Raw genomic sequence first — 20000 nt, 5'->3', positions numbered from 1 at the left:
TCTCCCCTGGGTTAAACCCCCGCTCCTGCTTGGTGACATCAACGCCGTCGCCGTCCAAACTGAAAACTTGCTAGAGCAGAAGGGACATTTTTGCGTATCGGGGGTGGGGGGGACGCAGAGGTGAGAGGTCACAGCACTAATGAACGGTCGTAAGACTTCCCGTCCCAGGAGATGGACTGAGCTCCCTTCAGGCTACCTGTGTGTGAGTCTGAGCGCTACAGTGGTGTTTGGTTTGGAGAGCAGATGATGGGCGGTTACTATTGCAGTCGTGGCTGATGGGGTCGGGTGGAGGCTGAAGGGTGACGGAGGAGGGTTTTGTGTTGAGGTTTGCGGGGCTCTGGGCTCTACTGTGATGCCTGTGAGGTGGGGTTGTCGCTCTTGCTCTCCTGGCTGGAGGGGGCCTTGTTGTTCCAGGGCGAGTTGGAGCCCAGCGCCGGAGAGTTGTTGAAGCTGTCCTCGTCGTCGATGCCGTTGGCCGCGTCGAACTGCGTGTTCTCCAGCCGCGTGATCAGACGCTCGTCCTCGTCGCCGAACTCCCCTCCCATCAGCGTGGGCTCTCCCACCACCATCACATCCTGCAGAGTCACGGGACAGCAGCCACCATCACACCACCGCCTTAGCTCTGATGTCATATGATGCATTTCCTGCCCCTGTATTTTTCTCATCCCATTTGTCCCACCATGATTACAGTCATGTAATCTCCAATAAAGGACAAGAGTGTAAGAATATCAAGTTATATTGGCAATATTGGGGCGTCGTTGAGCCCCGTCATGTTTCTACAGAAGCCTAGAACAGACAAACTGACTACTGGCTCTTTATCAGCCACCGTAGTTTCTCTTCCACCCTCTGAAGGGGAACGTGAGGTGTTCAGTTGGTTGCAATCTGAAAACTCACCACAAGATGTCACTAAATCCATCACACTTCCTCTCGTGTACACAAGTGAAGATTAACTTATAATTTATGATGTAAATCATTCATTCAATTCATTTGTAAAGATTGGTTTTCACTTTAAACAACATGTCCTGGGTAGAAAACTTCATGTACACAGCAAAGCTCAATTTCAATACAGCATCAGGTGTAATTATGTGTTTACCGTGTCCCGCTTCGGTTGCTATTGTGACGTAAACTTCCCGTAATAAATTGATGCAGCAGCTTATTGATAAGCGCAGCGGTAACCGCAGGTGTAGAGGCGGAGTACCGACACTAGATGGCACCGATACTCACTGGAACTTGGCTGGTCAGAGGGAAACCACTGCCGGGGCTCTTCTTCTTGTTGTTGTTGTTGTTATTCGTTCCTCCTCCTCCGCTGATGGTGCTGCCGCCGGACATCTTACGCTTCCGCCGCTTGTTCGGGGCCTGTCTCGATGGCTCGGCTACACAGACGGGATGAACACAGCGAGTTACACTTCCATCTACGGTGTGTTTGTGCTGTGATGTGCGTGTCTATATTTGAGCTTGTTGTTCACCCACCGGGTGGCGCCACCATCCTCTGCCATTTCTGAAAGAGGCAGGTCTTGAGGCAGTCTCTGGGGCTGAGGCTGTATGTCTTGTGTCTGGACATCAGCTCCTGCATGGGCTCCAGAATCACACAGAGCTGGAGGAGGGAACGGAGAGACGACAGGTTGCAGATTACATGCTATTGAAGATCATTAGAGATGCTCCAGATGATTAGTCACCGGCATTATCAGCTGGTATTCTGCACAATTAGCATCACTGGTTGAATTGAAATTGGCATATTAGATAAGGTGATCATAACACCATAAAGCAGACGCAGTTCAGTGTTTACACAGAGGACTCAGTCATCTGGAGAAGTTGATGTTCCAGTGAATCTCCCCGCGGACTGAAGATGGTGCAGCTGACTGCGTTTGAAGCGGCTCCAGATGCAGACGGTATTTCTGGCCTGCTAGTATCTCCCTGGGTCGGTGTTACCGCCTACCAGAACATGTACAACTGTTTTCCTGCTGGGTGAGTTGGTGATGTCACCAGTAACTGAGAATTAGCAGGTCGTTTTCAAAGTGTCAGAGACGGATGCAAAAATATTGATTGGTGATCATTCAGACAGGAAGGAAGAGGAAAGAAACAGAACGGAGAACCTCGACAGGAAATGGAGAATGAGTGTTGAATGAAGTGGTGATTAACAAGAGGTAAATGCAAGATGAGATATAATAAATCACTTTTGATGTTTTAAGTGAGACCAATTTTTAAAAACAACAACACTTTTACAATGCTGGAGCTTCCTGTAAACAAGACCACCAGACCAGCAGCTCAAATCCAGCCAGTACGACCTTCTGTATGCTGTATATCTGTATGGAGACGCAGTCATCATCACGTTGATCCACACTGTCACTGGTGGTCAAACATAATCTATCATATCTGTAAAGTCTCATAAAAGTCCATAATTTACATGCACTTTCACCACAATCCATTTGGAAAGCAGACCAGCTTGGACAGCTTTGAGTGTCACAGTGAGCTCGGTCATTTTATTATTCTCAAACGTCATCATCAGAAAGAAGAAACTGTTCCAACCTAAATCGCAAATAACTCTGAGCTTTAAGTTTTGGAGTCTTTTTCCTTTCTGAATTATGACAGAAAAAGACTTCATACCTGCATCTTTCTGGAGGTAAAGTGCTGCACGTGTGCTTCACTTACTCGGAGGTAGTTGAGGGTGGAGTTCGACAGGCCACATCTTGTTATGTTTTTGGACAGCTGGTCCAGCATCTGTGGGTCTTGGGCCTGGAAAATCAGTGGAAGACAGGTTAAACACACACACACACACACACACACACACACACACACACACACACACACACACACACAGTGTGGGTTCCCACTCACGTGCATGGCCAGTATACTGCGGGGGATGAGTTCACGGTGTTGTCTGATGCTGAAGTGCCACGTCTTTATCCTCATCATGTCGTCAAACATGAACTCCAGGTATAAGCGTCCTTCTACACACACCTGCAGAGGTTCAGAGGTCGGAGGTCAGTACACAGCATTCGATCTGTCACAAACAGACAGCTGCAGATTACACAGCAGGGTTCCTGCCTTCCCACCACCTCCACAACCTACTACAGGAAACTTTTAAAAACACTTCTTGCACACAGTTCGTTTCTTTCTTTTTTACTTTGTTGTGTTTGTGCATCTTCTGCACATTCACTAACACACCTGTGTGAACATTGGCTTTCCATTCTGGGTGACCATGGTGCACTGGTCACAGTCGAGGGAGACAAAGTTATTGTGAAAGGACTCCTTGGGATGTTTCAGCACATAGTAGAGCTCAGTGGCTCCGCCCTCGAATATACTCCGGAAGTACCTCGGGATTAACGTCCGGCCAATCGCTGGAGAGAAAAACACCAGCGGCATTAGAACAGGAAGACATCAGCAGGTTCCAGAGACCGGTCGGCTTGTTCCGGTTTCTTACTGTAACGTTTGGGTCCGTCCTCCAGACAGAAAGTGATGGTCAGCATGGCATCGTCCTCAAAGAACTCCGTGGTGAATGCATCCCACCACAGGTTGTCACACTCCTACAGGGTGCAGAGGGGAGACCATCAGTTCCCCACTCTACTTCTGGGTTGTGTTTACGTGTGTGTGCGTGCATGTGTGTGTGTATGTGTGTGTGTATGTGTGTGTGTGTATGCGTGTGCGCGTGTGTGTGTGTGTGTGTGTGTGTGTGCGTGTGCGTGTGTGTGTGTGTGTGCGTGTGCGTGTGCGTGTGTACGTAAGAACCTCCGTCCAGTTCTGTAGCCGTTTGTTGAGCTCAAATATTCTGTAGTCTGTCTGGTTGCCGTACGGCGTGTGCCTCCTGTACGACCGCAGGAAAACAGAAGCAGCAGAGAACAAAAAAGAGGGCAGACGTCAAGAACAGCTGGCTTCTGGTATATCAAGGACATACAGTTTAAAAAAAAAAAAAAAAGGTTTTAGAGCTGTTTAGTCTTTTTAACAGACTAAATGCAAAATCTGTATTTAATTGCGATAAGAACACAACTGCTCTCGGCCTTATCTACACTTGTGTTATTACCGTTTTCACACCAGGCTGGCGATAACGTGGAATAAAGCAGCCTTACCCTATTCCTGGCTCCAGGTATGTGGGAGGGTACATCGGAGTGGGACTGCAGAAACAAGAGACAGAGATTATTACATCGGGCTGTAGTGCTAATATGCCCTCCTGCAGCTCGTCTGTCTCTACAACCCCGGGACACGAGCCAAACACGCAACAAATTGGATGAAACAAGGAGACGGTAAATAACAACACTCAGATACACAGACGCAACTGCTGCTGATTCACTTATTGCTGAAAGACAATGGTTGAAACTGCAGCGTGACCTCTGACCTCTGTGAGCCACACAAGTCAAATCCAGTTTAGCATTACGCATTAGCCTCATACAGAAGTTTCCCTTCAGTCTCTGTAGCTCAACACGTACTTCCCTGAATAACAGGTGGTGTTAATGAGAGCACAAGAAATTACACACGCAATTAGATCAAACTTCCACCAAAATATAAGAGTGACAGGTGCCTCTTTATATTAATAACATTAATTAAACCTTCAGGAAAGTTCAAAGATAAAATTTCCAAAAAAGTACTTTACGAGTATGAGTGCCAATATTGTATTCAGTGTGCTACTTTTACAAAACCACATATTTTAAGGACCTTAATCTGAGAAGTAACATTATACAGTTATAGTCAAGTTATTCTGTCAAGAACAACAAAACAGTACAAGATTTTACCTGAAACTTTCCAGCTGTTCTAGAAAAATGTATTTCGGTCCAAACTATCCACTCTAAACAGTTTCTTTGTCAATTTGAGAAGGGAAACAGGCGGCGTAGCTTCTACAACTCAGACCCAATGTGGACCTGTGAATTGAGCCCTTCAGACTTCAGGTGTTCGTACTGTCACATGTTCACTGGGTGTAGAAGCTGCCGGGAGACCGGACGAAAGGCTACAAGAATAAAACCTCCAAATCGTATGTTTACCTGTGGTTGAATATTACATTTGGCCTGCAGGAACGTAATAACAAACTAGTTGTAATACACATATAATAAGTTCTTTTTCATTCTTCAGTTGGAAAATGCCATCAAATCAAAAGGATTGTGGGTAATTAAATCAGTAAAGTCCAGTGAATTCTGCAACCAAAGCAGATTCTCTCCGTCAGTGCTCACCGAGTTCCCGGAAACGAAGCTGCAAAGTCTGCGAGGCTGCAAGAGTGTCGTCAGGACACCTTCACGTACATCTAAACTTCTTAAGTATTTGTTCGGGACGTTTGTGAACCTCCTGGAAAATACCAGCCACGTGCTGTGTCACTAAAATGTCCACTATAGTTCTGCTAACTGACTGTAGGTCGGCTGGTCCAACCAGCTGCATCATCACAGGAAGTCCAACACCAACATTTGATATTTGAACAAGCTGTCCAGGACTCGTACGCAACAACACCAACACCTGTACAAGATGTTTCAAAACCTTCAGCTGTGAATAGTTCATCCCTCCAAAACTCACCCCACGTCTCTGTCCAGCATGGTGCCGGGGTGGAAAGGGGGGAAAGCGCTGCCGTTGGGGGGCTCCTTGGGGGAGTACAGCTTGAAGGACTTGGAGGAACAGCCTGGAAGAGAGGAGAGGACAAATATGGTGAAGAACATGATTATAATGAGGGTTTTTATTTAACAGGTTCAAAATATATTTCAAAGTTTAGATGTCAGGTGGCTTAAAAATAATAGCAGAGGAAAATACTGACTGGTGTGATCGCTAAAACAAACAGAACAAGAGCTCAGCTCTGCTACTGGTTGGCCAGTTTTATCGGCCTATCACACATATATCGGTTATGTGTATGTTGTCTGATATAAAAAAAAATTACAGAACATATTGCAGAAAAAGATGTTTGTGTTCGTTTAGAAATTGTTCTATTGGATGTATTATTTATAATTAATTATAATCGTTAAATTCCCCAAGAAGTTCAGTTTCATTGCACTGATGTCATTTTGGAAATAAAGTTTATTATTAAACTGTAAAATATCTCGCCTCCTTTACATAGTGCTTAATAAGCACATTTCAGTCTATATATTTCTATCATGAGCATTTTAACTTCTTAATATTGGTATGAACATGAATGATGAGCCACATTTAGAAGCAACTGCAGTATTAATTCATTGACACTGAACACATTTTGAATACCGTCCCAGCGGGGGACATAAATAAAGATTTTTTTTTTTTAAAGGTCATTCACAGGTTTCCCCTAAAACAACAACCTTCTTCCATAAAGACATAAAACAACATGTGGAGGACACACAAACTGCTGCCCTCCATCTGCTCTACGTAACACAACTATCAGATATTAAACACCAACAAACCAGTACGGACTACACACAAACACACAAAGCAAATTAATGACACACACACAGCTCCAATCCCCATCCTACTCTAATTGCCCATCTCTCCTATAAAGGCCATCCAGGCGTGGCGTCCTCGAGGTCATGACCCCGGCCGTCACCATGGTGAAGCCCCGCCTCCTTAATGTCTCTGTCTTGTCTGTGCATATTAAACGTGGCACCGTGTATGCGTCAAAGATAGCTACACATCAATAACCACAGACAGGCTCGTATCCAAGAGATGCTTTTTAGATAGTTGGGAACACTGCAGTGATTTATAGTAAACACTCGAGTGTAATGATGCCGTGACATCACAAACCAGCCGTGACATCACAAACCAGCAGCGACCACCTGACAGTGTTTGGAGACGGACACAGCCTGCGGACAACAAACCTTCTGACTCACTAAGAGATGAACATCAGCTGGTTCCTAAAATAAATCATGTTTATATCCATTTACAACAGCAGCTTATCAGAGAGGAGAGCAATTACATCCCACGAGGTCACATGGCCGACCTTACAGATATAGATATGAATAAATACTAAATAAACACCAACGTTTCCCATGAAGAGGAGCACAGATCTGTAAAACCAGACTTCCATCTTGTCCCAGAAACAACAACCTCTGTGAACAGGCCTGCAGCACGGTGCTACGGGGCAGGATGCAGCACAAGATTGATAAATAAATAAATAAATAAATAAATAAATAATCAATGCTTATGTGTCCATTAGTTGTTGAGAGCTCCATTAGCTCGTCTCCTCTCCTGTTAGCGGTTAATGACGGACGGTCACAATCACATCAGCTGGACTCCACTTCCTCCACCGGGAATCATGTTCGCCTCTCTGACCAGCAGATACACTATGTTATATACACACTATATACACACACACTACATCTATACATTATAAACTACACTATACACACACACTACATCTATACATTATACACTACACTATATACACACACTACATCTATACATTATACACTACACTATATACACACACTACATCTATACATTATAAACTACACTATATACACACACTACATCTATACATTATACACTACACTATATACACACACTACATCTATACATTATACACTACACTATATACACACACACTACATCTATACATTATAAACTACACTATATACACACACTACATCTATACATTATACACTACACTATATACACACACTACATATGTACATTATACACTACACTATATACACACACACTACATCTATACATTATACACTACACTATATACATACACTACATATATACACACACTACATATGTACATTATACACTACACTATATACACACACACTACATCTATACATTATACACTACATACACACACTACATCTATACATTATACACTACACTATATACACACACACTACATCTATACATTATACACTACACTATATACACACACACTACATCTATACATTATACACTACACTATATACACACACACTACATCTATACATTATACACTACACTATATACACACACACTACATCTATACATTATACACTACACTATATACACACACTACATATGTACATTATACACTACACTATATACACACACACTACATCTATACATTATACACTACATACACACACTACATCTATACATTATACACTACACTATATACACACACACTACATCTATACATTATACACTACACTATATACACACACACTACATCTATACATTATACACTACACTATATACACACACACTACATCTATACATTATACACTACACTATATACACACACTACATCTATACATTATACACTACACTATATACACACACTACATATGTACATTATACACTACACTATATACACACACACTACATCTATACATTATACACTACACTATATACACACACTACATCTATACATTATACACTACACTATATACACACACTACATCTATACATTATACACTACACTATATACACACTACATCTATACATTATACACTACACTATATATACACACTACATCTATACATTATACACTACATCTATACATTATACACTACACTATATACACACACTACATCTATACATTATACACTACACTATATACACACACTACATATGTACATTATACACTACACTATATACACACACACTACATCTATACATTATACACTACACTATATACACACACTACATCTATACATTATACACTACACTATATACACACACTACATCTATACATTATACACTACACTATATACACACTACATCTATACATTATACACTACACTATATATACACACTACATCTATACATTATACACTACATCTATACATTATACACTACACTATATACACACACTACATCTATACATTATACACTACACTATATACACACACTACATCTATACATTATACACTACACTATATACACACACACTACATATATACACTACACTATATACACACACTACATATATACATTATACACTACACTATATACACACTACATATATACATTATACACTACACTATATACACACACTACATATATACATTATACACTACACTATATACACACACTACATATATACATTATACACTACACTATATATACAGACTACATATATACATTATACACTACATACACACACTACATATATACACTACACTATATACACACACACTACATATATACATTATACACTACACTATATACATTGTACACTACACCATATACACACACTACATATATACATTATACACTACACTATATATACACACTACATATATACACTACACTATATACATTATACACTACCCTATATACACACACACTACATATATACATTATACACTACACTATATACACACACACACATTAAACATACAAACTATAAACATACAGTTATATACACACTACATATATACACACTATAAACACACACTACATATATACACTACACATTAAACATAAACACTATATTATATACACAATACATACACACACACTATATATATACACACATTAAACATACACACTATATATATATATTTGGGTAAATGGACAGCTAATCTTCAAAGTGACGTGATGTTTCAAAAAATAATTGCCTTTATTGGATCTTAAGATTCATAAGATAAATAAGATTCATAAGATAAATAAGATTCATAAGATTCATAAGATTAATAAGATTCATAAGATAAATAAGATTCATAAGATTCATAAGATTAATAAGATTCATAAGATAAATAAGATTCATAAGATTCTCGCTGACTGTAAAATAAATATAATAAATGAGAGCAACCTGTCGTGGTTCTGGAACTCAACCATCAACACCGGTTAGAAACCTTCCACACATCTCCACCTGTCGGAGGTTTGATCTCCACCTGTCAGAGGTTTGATCTCCACCTGTCAGAGGTTTGATCTCCACCTGTCGGAGGTTTGATCTCCACCTGTCGGAGGTTTGATCTCCACCTGTCTAAGGTTGATCTCCACCTGTCTGAGGTTGATCTCCACCTGTCGGAGGTTTGATCTCCACCTGTCGGAGGTTTGATCTCCACCTGTCGGAGGTTTGATCTCCACCTGTCAGAGGTTTGATCTCCACCTGTCAGAGGTTTGATCTCCACCTGTCGGAGGTTTGATCTCCACCTGTCTAAGGTTGATCTCCACCTGTCTGAGGTTGATCTCCACCTGTCTGAGGTTGATCTCCACCTGTCGGAGGTTTGATCTCCACCTGTCGGAGGTTTGATCTCCACCTGTCTAAGGTTGATCTCCACCTGTCTAAGGTTGATCTCCACCTGTCTGAGGTTTGATCTCCACCTGTCTGAGGTTGATCTCCACCTGTCTGAGGTTTGATCTCCACCTGTCTAAGGTTGATCTCCACCTGTCGGAGGTTGATCTCCACCTGTCGGAGGTTGACGGGTGGAGGTCTCCACCTGTCTAAGGTTGATCTCCACCTGTCGGAGGTTGACGGGTGGAGGTCTCCACCTGTCGGAGGTTGATCTCCACCTGTCGGAGGTTGACGGGTGGAGGTCTCCACCTGTCTAAGGTTGATCTCCACCTGTCTGAGGTTGACGGGTGGAGGTCTCCACCTGTCGGAGGTTGATCTCCACCTGTCTGAGGTTGACGGGTGGAGGTCTCCACCTGTCTAAGGTTGATCTCCACCTGTCGGAGGTTGACGGGTGGAGGTCTCCACCTGTCTTTAACATCTAACTCCGACTTGTCTTACAAAGGCAATTAGAAAGAATGCTAACACCTAGCCGCTAGCCGGGCTGAAACAGGATGATTTCTGGGACGAGACGGATTCAAAAAACAACCCAGACCGTTTTAAAGCAGCAGATCAGTCCGACGAGCACCGACCAGACCGGGAAATGACCCCGGACGTCTTCGGCCACCGAGCCTGAGGACAACACCGCCTGCGGGCCTGCAGGACGAGCTAACGCTAGTTAGCAGGAGACAGTGAGCAGTTAGCTGGTGATGCTAACGCCTTTAGCGTTAAATCCCTTTTCAACGAGAAAACTCCGAAAATAAACGCTGAGTTTCAGCTGCTAAACACGATTTATTCACCACAGCAGATACACGTCACAGTCGGAGTGTCCGTTTGGGGGAAAGCGACACTTTACCTGCAAAGAAGTCCAATCAGAAAATGGATGTTTACAGCTCGGCGGTGGAGACGGTGTGGACGCTCCGTGCGTAAAGACGGAGGCCCGCTGGACGCACGACGCGCTCACGGATCAATAAAGAAACCCTCGGACCGCCGGACGGAAAAAGGCCTAAATTGCGGGAGTCGGTCGGTTATGTTTTGTCCCGCATGAGGCCTGGTCGCTGGCTGCAGCCTGCTGTGGGTTCACATACGGACCCCGATGAGCCCTTTGTTCACGGAGGACATGAACAATAGCTGTAGGCCCTCCTCCTCCTCTCCCTCTGCAATGCATTTACTCCTCTCTCCTCTGCCCAGCACCGCCAGCCGCCCTCTTCCCCCCTTCTCCTCTTCCTCCTCCCCCCACTAATGCACAACTGCACATAAAGGTTGTCTGGTAAGCATTTTCCCTCCTCCTCCTCCTCCTCCTCCTCCTCCGTCTCTTCCTCCTAACGGACACAGATGAGAATCGGCCTAATGCATCCAGAGTGGAAAACAAAGATCCACGCTGCCTGCAAAGTGGTTTTCACGGTTAATTAGTGCACATCAGCCTGCAAACAAGGAGCGGAGACCCTGACAGCCGGGACCACCGGACCACCGGGACCACGGGACCACCGGGACCACGGGACCACGGGACCACCGGGACCACCGGGACCACCGGACCACCGGGACCACCGGGACCACGGGACCACCGGGACCACCGGGACCACCGGACCACGGGACCACGGGACCACCGGACCACGGGACCACGGGACCACCGGTCATATGGAGCACACAGTGGACCGGGACCACCGGGACCACCGGGACCACCGGACCACCGGACCACCGGACCACCGGGACCACCGGACCACCGGACCACCGGGACCACCGGGACCACGGGACCACCGGACCACCGGTCATATGGAGCACACAGTGGACCGGGACCACCGGGACCACCGGGACCACCGGACCACCGGACCACCGGACCACGGGACCACCGGACCACCGGGACCACCGGGACCACCGGGACCACGGGACCACCGGACCACCGGTCATATGGAGCACACAGTGGACCGGGACCACCGGGACCACCGGGACCACCGGACCACCGGACCACCGGACCACCGGGACCACCGGTCATATGGAGCACACAGTGGACCGGGACCACCGGGACCACCGGGACCACCGGACCACCGGACCACCGGGACCACCGGGACCACCGGACCACCGGACCACGGGACCACCGGACCACCGGGACCACCGGACCACCGGTCATATGTGCACAACGTGATGCGTTCACAGCTGATGCAGCAGACTGGTCACTCAAAAGTAGATTAAGATCTTATCAACTTCCCCATAAAGATCTCTCCAAGGTGAACCAGTAGGTCCATTAACATGGGGAATCTCTCCCTCTCTTTTTCTCTCGGTCCACACACACACACACACACACACACACACACACACACACACACACACACACACACACACACACACACACAGGAAGCACTAAGCCCAAAGGAGAATCCCACAGGGCTCTAAATCTGCTTAAATCGCTTCAAATTATAATCAGATATTCAGATCACAGCCAGCGAGATCTCACCCATATGGCCAAAGTTGGGATATAAAAAGAACAAGTAGTATCACGCCGGCAGTTTTTCATTTATTTGTGCAAGTGTATGTCATCATTAATTTGACATACAGCATAAGGTATGTGTTTGATACACAGCATCCATCCCCAAAGTAAAGAAAGGACTTTATAAAGCTTGAAAAATCCTTCCCTCTCTCATCCCGCTGAATACTGAAGGATGCTGCAGCCTCCAACACCAACATGCTTCTGATTTATACACCACCCATGTAGAGTGGGAGTGAAAACACAATGTTTCATAAATGATTAATTCACAAATTAAGCTGCTGTTGTGAGCTGCTCTGTGGAAACAGTTAACAGGCTTTCAGCGAGGACGCTGCACAGCTGAACACTGCTGCGGATACTGGATTATTATTTTAGCAATCAACATCACAGGTTTGGTTTTAAGTGACCCGAGGATGAACGATATACACACATGTAGCCTACTTATGTTTGGATTTTAAAAATAGATGCACTCCTAAAAAACACGAGGAGAATCAAAACCCGAAAACAACTTTTTAATGTTTATAGATGTCGAGATGCCAAATTAATTTTGCTCGGGAAAACTGTTGCATCATTTTCAAAAGTAGGTGCAGCTGAGGAAACTGGATGTTATATCAATATAATAATAATAATCTTTATTTATATAGCGCTTTTCAAAAATAGGTTACAAAGCGCTTTACATACATTTAAAACACATTAAGTTCAGAGTTGATTAAATATGAGATGTGTCAGGCGTCCGAACAGAAAGAGGAACAACCGACCAGATGATCACAGGCTGCATTAATGCTCGTCAGGGTTCAGGAGGTCAGTTATGTATTTTGGAGCTGACCTCCTCCAAGCCTTAAAAGTAATCATTACATCTTTTTTAAATCTATTCTAAAACAAACGGGGAGCCGATGAAGTGAATTTAAAACCAGTGTCATCTGCGCTCTCCTGTTGGACCTGGTTAGAAGTCCGGCTGCAGCGTTTTCAATCAGCGTGAGTTTACTGATGTTGTGAGGCAGGCGTGCATCGCAGTAACAGAACTGGGATGTAGTGAGTGCATGAATTTTGAGATACATAATCACATAAATATATGTGAAAATATTTAAAAAGGAACAAATAATTCAAACATTACTAAAATAAGACGTAAATCTCCAGAGTTTCGTTAACGCCATCAGTGGAACGACCAGCTAAATAATGGACCTTGCAGACTCCCAGTAATCATTTTCACTGTGTAATTATTGTTTCCAGCTATATCAACTCTACTTTTCTTCCGCCTGGTGACAGAAAATACCACTTTGCTCTGAAATATCTGCAGTCTTGGACCGTAACAACTCAGAACCTCCTTACGTCTGCAAAATGAAGACAGCAGCTCAAACGTGGACCTCTCGGCACACTCGGATGTATGAAATCTGGAGTGTGGTGAAGTGCAGCGTCTCCTCGAGCCAGACATGTAGAGAGGATAAGCTGCTCTAAGGCCCATCTCTCACCCGACCAGCAACAAAGATGCTCGGGCTGAGTTTATGTATATTGGTTTGACCGTGGTAAGCCTGTGACATGAACACTTCACCGCTCACGAGGCTCCTGTCAGTCCCTTTGGCAGCATCTTTGTGCGTCTAGTACCAGGGGGAGGTGTCGTCAGCGGTAGCTTAGACTGTCTGTTGCGGGTGACTTATGTGGATTTGCCTATCTTACATTCGCTGGCCCCTGTCACCATGGCAACACGAGCAGTCAATGCTGACACAACCGCAGAGAGGCGAAGAAACATCCATGGAAATGGACACACAAGGGTTAATCCTGTGTGTGTGTGTGTGTGTGTGTGTGTGTGTGTCTCCAAATCTCACCCATTGAAATGGTACATGATGGGGTTAATCCCCAGTGTGTGTGTGTGTGTGTGTGTGTGTGTGTGTGTGGCGGGGTGATGGAGAGAAGGTGGGGGTGGGAGGTGTGTCGGGATAAGGGTTGAAGGGCTTACACACACCGTCTCTTTTGCTCTCAGGCATAGGGCAGGCCTTATCTTCAACCAGCACCCCAACCAGTGAGGCAGGCGTCGCACGCACGCACACACACACACACACACACACACACACACACACACACACACACACACACACACACACACACACACACACACACAGCTGCCTAACCCTCACCTCTCCAGCCAGCCTCCTCATTCTCCACCTCCCAGTTACAGATCCACACCTACAGCCATAAATCCACGTATAATCAGTGATTAATAAACTTCACTCAACCTGTTCAAAGTCACTTTAACGGCTGAACTCGTGCAGCATTTCTCTACGACAACACTACAGATACATAAAGGAAAGCAGACATTTTCTTTTTCCCGTTGTTTTGTTTTCTTTGACCTCAGACGATGAGAAAAGGCCCAAAAGGAAAAAGGTCAGCAAGAGAGAGACTTACCTCCTTCGGGTTCTAGCTGTTCTGACATCGCCATTTTGTCACCTACAAATGCACTTTCACAGCTCTACAGAGATCTGAGTAGAAGCCCGGCTCTGTGTTTTCATGCCTCTCCCTCTTTTCTGATATCTCCCATGTCCAGACTGTCAGGCTCAGAGGCAAGAGGAGGGGTACGAAGGATGCCTACAGTGTGTGTGTGTGTGTGTGTGTGTGTGTGTGTGTGTGCGTGTGTGTGTGTGTGTGTGTGTGCATGTGCGTGAGTCACTGGGTGTTTGTGTGTTCTCGTGCACATGTGCAAATGTGTGCAGCGTGCCACTTCCACTTACTAGTCAACAGGAAACCGAACAGCTATGCATCTGCCAGGGTTGTGATAACGTCCGTCCCCGGCACCCTCCCTTCAACACGGTCTGTAACACTGATCTGAGGACAGCCTGGCGGCGGAGTGACAGCCCAGAAAAGCCCTGATAAACTGATCTGAGCTCCGAGCCCACGGAGAGCTAACTTTATATTTAGCACCCATCAGTTAAGTCTGTTTTTTTCCTCTTTTTTCCACAAACAGGAATGAAAACAAAGCCCTCCTCTCACAGATCACATTCACCGCATCTCTTCCCCAAGTGGAACAGAAGTCCTCCGGTTTCCTGACTTTTAGCCCTTTATAGCATTAAATACACACTTTAAACAGATTGTCCCATTTGTCCACACGGGGGTCTTTTCGCTGCTGTCATTGGATCAGATGGAGGGACGGAGGACTCTCTGATCAAAAGATCTAAAAGATGGAGGAAGGAGCTGTAACAGCGGCCAGCTTCAGATCCAAAGGGACGGAGGGAAGACGGCAGCAGGACTACAGTTACCTCACAGTGACTCCAGTAGTACTGAACGATGATGCACCGTCCCACTCTGACAGTATATAAAGTAATTAAAACTGTCTGCAGCTCAGCTAACTAGCGTATAAAAACACCTCTCAGGCTTGAATTAACGTCAGGGTCGGGCTGCATGATGCCCTGAGGTGATGCAACTTCTGCTGTCACATGATGTTGTTGCTGTTAATGTGTCGCTTAATGCTGCAGATCGATAATATATCTGCTCCATAATGACCCGTCAGCGGGGTGAGAGGGGAAATTTAATTTAAAGAAACAGGAACAAACAGCAAGACAGGAAGGAACGAATAAATTAAGTAATTAAACAAATAAACATTACAATAAATACTCAGACATAACTCTGAAGGAGAAGCTGGAAACTTTGGAACATAGTCAGAAAATAATAGTTTTTCAGGGTGAAAAAAAAAGTGTGTAGTTCAAACTATATTAATTAATTAATCATTAATTTTGTTATATGAATTTTTACTTTTCTATTTGAGGGACTTAACTTCAGCTTTGATGATCGCTGCTCTCAGTTTCTTTGACTTGTTTGTAATTTTGCATCTTGCTATTTACTGCATACCTTTACAAAAAAAACACGAGTTTCACATGTTTTCCACATGTGATCACATGTTTTCCACATGTTGCAACATGGAAAACTATGTGGAAAAGTTAGGTCACAAGAGATTACTTGAGTTTTTGTACGTGAGATTCATGTGTTTTTTCTGTATGGATAAATCATAATTAGAAGTTGTGTTTAAAGAAAGTATTTAATTCACGAATCTCAATTTAACATTTTATTCTCTTTTGGAGTAAACAAAAACAGGCATTTCCATGTTTTTTTTGTCAATAAATATATCTCAATTGGTTTTGCGACTATATTACAATATCTACAGTAATCAATAATCAGAACATATAATATATAGAATAACACTCACAGGGGCTTTTGTCACGCACAATGAGTCTGTTTGTACTTTAAGTGAATTTTTAGAACCTTAATCGAAGGACATTTACATCTGATGGTTGATGTTGACTTTGCTTTATTGCTGCTTTTAAAGATATTTTTTCCAACACGGCTTAACTGTCAGACAGAAAATTGTCAACGATGTGGCTCAGAGCAAAAAAAAAATAAAAAAGCACAACTTTACATAAAAGAGCAATAATGAAAGCTGCTATGCAAACGTGCATTAGAAGTAAAACTGTATGTAAATGCTGCCGTTGTTCTGCAGAGATCCATCAGTCAGGACTTCCCTTTATGTGCCTCATTAAAGTCTCACTGACCTCCAATCTGAGCTTGTTCTTTGACAGCAGCGCCCTCCTGTGGCCTCGGAGGGTTGGTGTGTTTGTTTTCATCCTGCCCTCCACAATTTTCTCTCACCGGGTGAATTCCCCGCGCAGGATTTTCTCTGGCAGGCGAACACAGATACGTGGCAGGCGAACACAGATACGCCGCAACACGGGAAGTTCAGGGGCGAGTGCGTCACGTGTTTTCACCAGCCAATGGGAGAAGAGATTAAAAGGCTGCGCTGGAAAATGATATGTCATCTATGATATATATATTTTAAGTGTTTTAAAACATCATGCATCTGTTGCAACTTAATGAGCAGGATGATTACCCATCACAGGGCATTCTGCAGGTAGCGGTGAGTGTGTGTGTGTGTGTGTGTGTGTGTGTGTGTGTGTGTGTGAGTGTGTGTGTGTGTGTGTGTGTGTGTGTGAGTGTGTGTGTGTGTGTGTGTGTGTGTGTGTGTGTGTGTGAGTGTGTGTGTGTGTGTGTGTGTGTGAGTGAGTGTGTGTGTGTGTGTGTGTGTGTGTGTGTGTGTGTGTGTGTGTGTGTGTGTGTGTGTGTGTGTGTGTGTGTGTGTGTGTGTGTGTGTGTGTGTGTGTGTGTGTGTGTGTGTGTGTGTGTGTGTGTCAGCTGACAGCTGTGTGAGTGGAGATGACAGTGCCCTGATGCTGCGTTCTCTGTTCTCTGGGAGCCATTTTGTCTGTCTCTGATCTCAGAGTCAGGTCTGCCCCCCCCCCCCACCACCACCACCACCGCTCCCCCCTCAGCCAATCACGTCACCGCTCAGCCTTGCAGAAAACATAGAAACACACAGTCTGATCTCTCACTCTCTGTCTCACCCTCTCACTCCCTCCCGCTGCTCATCTCCCACTTGCCTCTCTTTTTCTTGGCTCTTCTGCTCTCTGCCCCCCCCCCCCCCCCACCTCTTCATCGCCTCTCCTGTTTTCTCTTCCTCGCTATACCCTCCCTCCTCTTCCTCCCTTAATCCACATCTTTCCTCAGCGGCTGCCCCCCCCCCCCCCAGGCTCTCTTGTTGTGCAACCCGTTTTTAAACAGCTCAGCCTTTGTGCGTTTTTGTCTGTTGCCGTTTCAGCCAGGCTGCAGTCTTTACTCATTTTCCTCCAATCAGGGACACCACGTGACTCTCTGCATGAGAGGGCACAGTCCCTTCCCCCTTCTCTCCCCCCTCCCTCCCTCCTCCCCCCCCCCCCCCCCCCCCCCCATCCAGCCAACATACGCTAGCAATCAGGGAAGTCAAAGAGAAATAGGGAGTGGGGGGGGGGGGGGGATGAAGGTATATAAACTGTGGAGTGAAATTATGTGCAGAGGGGGGGAGGACATATGATGGAGGGGGGTGGGGGGTGTCATGTAAGGTCTTATTGACCACAAAGCACCAAACATGTGTAACTTCATAAGACTGCATGTCCAATAACTTCATGTTGAGAAGTCTCCACCACACTGTTTATATCCTCCACATGTTGGGGCACACACACACACACACACACACACATACACACACACACACACACATACACATACACACACACACACACACACACACACACACACACACACACACTAACAAACTCTGAGCCCACACAAGAAGTGGGAGGAGCCTGCTGTGAGGAACAGGGCTCAGGAATGTAAACATCGGAGAAGGAGGACGACTGAAGACACAATCTATAGTTTCAGACTTTATTTTGATGCATTTTCTATCTCAAACCTCTGGGATGGTTTTAAATGTCTGAAGACGAGTGTGAAGTGATTTCAGCAGCATCAGCGGAGGGTCAAACTTTGGGGTCATCGGAAGTTGACATGAATGAATGGAGGTGATTGTTCTGATGTGTTTACATTGGTTTCAGTTACTTCATGTTGTACATACATGTGTGTAACTGAAGCTTTATTAATCACACATTGTTTAAGGCCTCCCGACCTGCACGGGGAAATAGCTCTTTTAAGAGGATTAAACTTTACTTGTGTTGTCTTTTTTTTAAAGTTCTACTTTGGCTGAATTTACGTTGACAGCTACGAAGCTAGCGGTGGATAATTTAAAGGTTTTCATGGCACTAAATAAGATGAGAAAAGCGACTATAACTTTGTGTTTTCTGGACACTGAAAAGGAATCGAGAGGAAAAACCAGAAAGAGAGGAAATGCACAAAGCAGAGAAGCAAGGGGAACACCAGAGAACAATATGTGAGTGCAGTCATACGTCCTTTTGGAAATTTCCATGACCACGTTGATTAAGTATGCAATCTGACCGCAAGATATCTGAGGCCCGGTTCTAAACAAACGCTGCGCAGGCTCGGTTTAACGGCTGAGGTGGCAGCGTTTGCCTTCGTAGCACGGGGCGCTGCGCAGAGATGGAAAACACCAGAACACTCGCTCTTCCGTTTAACACCGGCGCTCCAGACTAATCGTTATCTGGTGTGCGTCTGGAGAGTTTGTCCTCGCCGATACTGATATCTGTCCGCTCTGATCGCAGTGCCAACATCATCATCCGTCTCCGAACGAGCCGGCATCGTCTCTCCGTCAGATCCTCCTCAACTGTCCGCTTCTAAAATAATCTGTCAGCTAAAGAGTTTCTAAAACCGCAGAAACACGGGAGCCGTTAGAGGTCCATCTTTCTGGGGACCGAAGTGGAGACGAGACCCAAAGAAACACGATCCGGGATGAGTGGCCGGATAAATCTCTCTATCCACATCCCGACTGACCACTGTGGCCAATGTGGCCTGGAAGGAAGGGGGGAGGAGAGGAGGCCACGTCAGGGTGATACAGCACCCCAAACACACCCCAAACACACACACACACACACACACACACACACACACACACACACACACACTCACACA

The 20000-nt window shown here is 44.9% G+C and overlaps 1 protein-coding gene across 5 annotated transcripts in view; it reads right to left on the bottom strand.

Annotated features, from left to right (window-relative positions):
• The window catches only part of ldb1b (LIM-domain binding 1b), a 30845-nt gene that overhangs the window by 2260 nt on the left and 8585 nt on the right, over positions 1 to 20000 (bottom strand). For 2 of the 5 annotated variants that reach the window (XM_069139673.1, XM_069139671.1), the window contains 10 exons: positions 5491 to 5593; positions 4065 to 4109; positions 3727 to 3802; positions 3422 to 3524; positions 3166 to 3338; positions 2836 to 2958; positions 2650 to 2733; positions 1471 to 1594; positions 1225 to 1373; positions 1 to 575 (listed from right to left, as the gene is read on the bottom strand). The exon at positions 1 to 575 is cut by the window's left edge and continues 2260 nt beyond it. In XM_069139673.1, coding sequence (XP_068995774.1) covers positions 345 to 575; positions 1225 to 1373; positions 1471 to 1594; positions 2650 to 2733; positions 2836 to 2958; positions 3166 to 3338; positions 3422 to 3524; positions 3727 to 3802; positions 4065 to 4109; positions 5491 to 5593 — 1211 coding nt within the window. In that variant the 3' untranslated portion in view covers positions 1 to 344. Of the gene's footprint in view, positions 576 to 1224; positions 1374 to 1470; positions 1595 to 2649; positions 2734 to 2835; positions 2959 to 3165; positions 3339 to 3421; positions 3525 to 3726; positions 3803 to 4064; positions 4110 to 5490; positions 5594 to 10982; positions 11328 to 15008; positions 15079 to 17143; positions 17217 to 20000 lie in introns of those variants that run through there. The other 3 variants (XM_069139675.1, XM_069139670.1, XM_069139674.1) reach the window with 3 other exon arrangements.

The sequence above is a fragment of the Embiotoca jacksoni genome, unplaced genomic scaffold (genome assembly GCF_022577435.1).
Source record: "Embiotoca jacksoni isolate LCO1_2020_lvr unplaced genomic scaffold, fEmbJac1.0.p SCAF_85, whole genome shotgun sequence".
Taxonomy (NCBI): domain Eukaryota; kingdom Metazoa; phylum Chordata; class Actinopteri; family Embiotocidae; genus Embiotoca; species Embiotoca jacksoni.
This window is presented reverse-complemented; position numbering and strand designations above follow the sequence as displayed.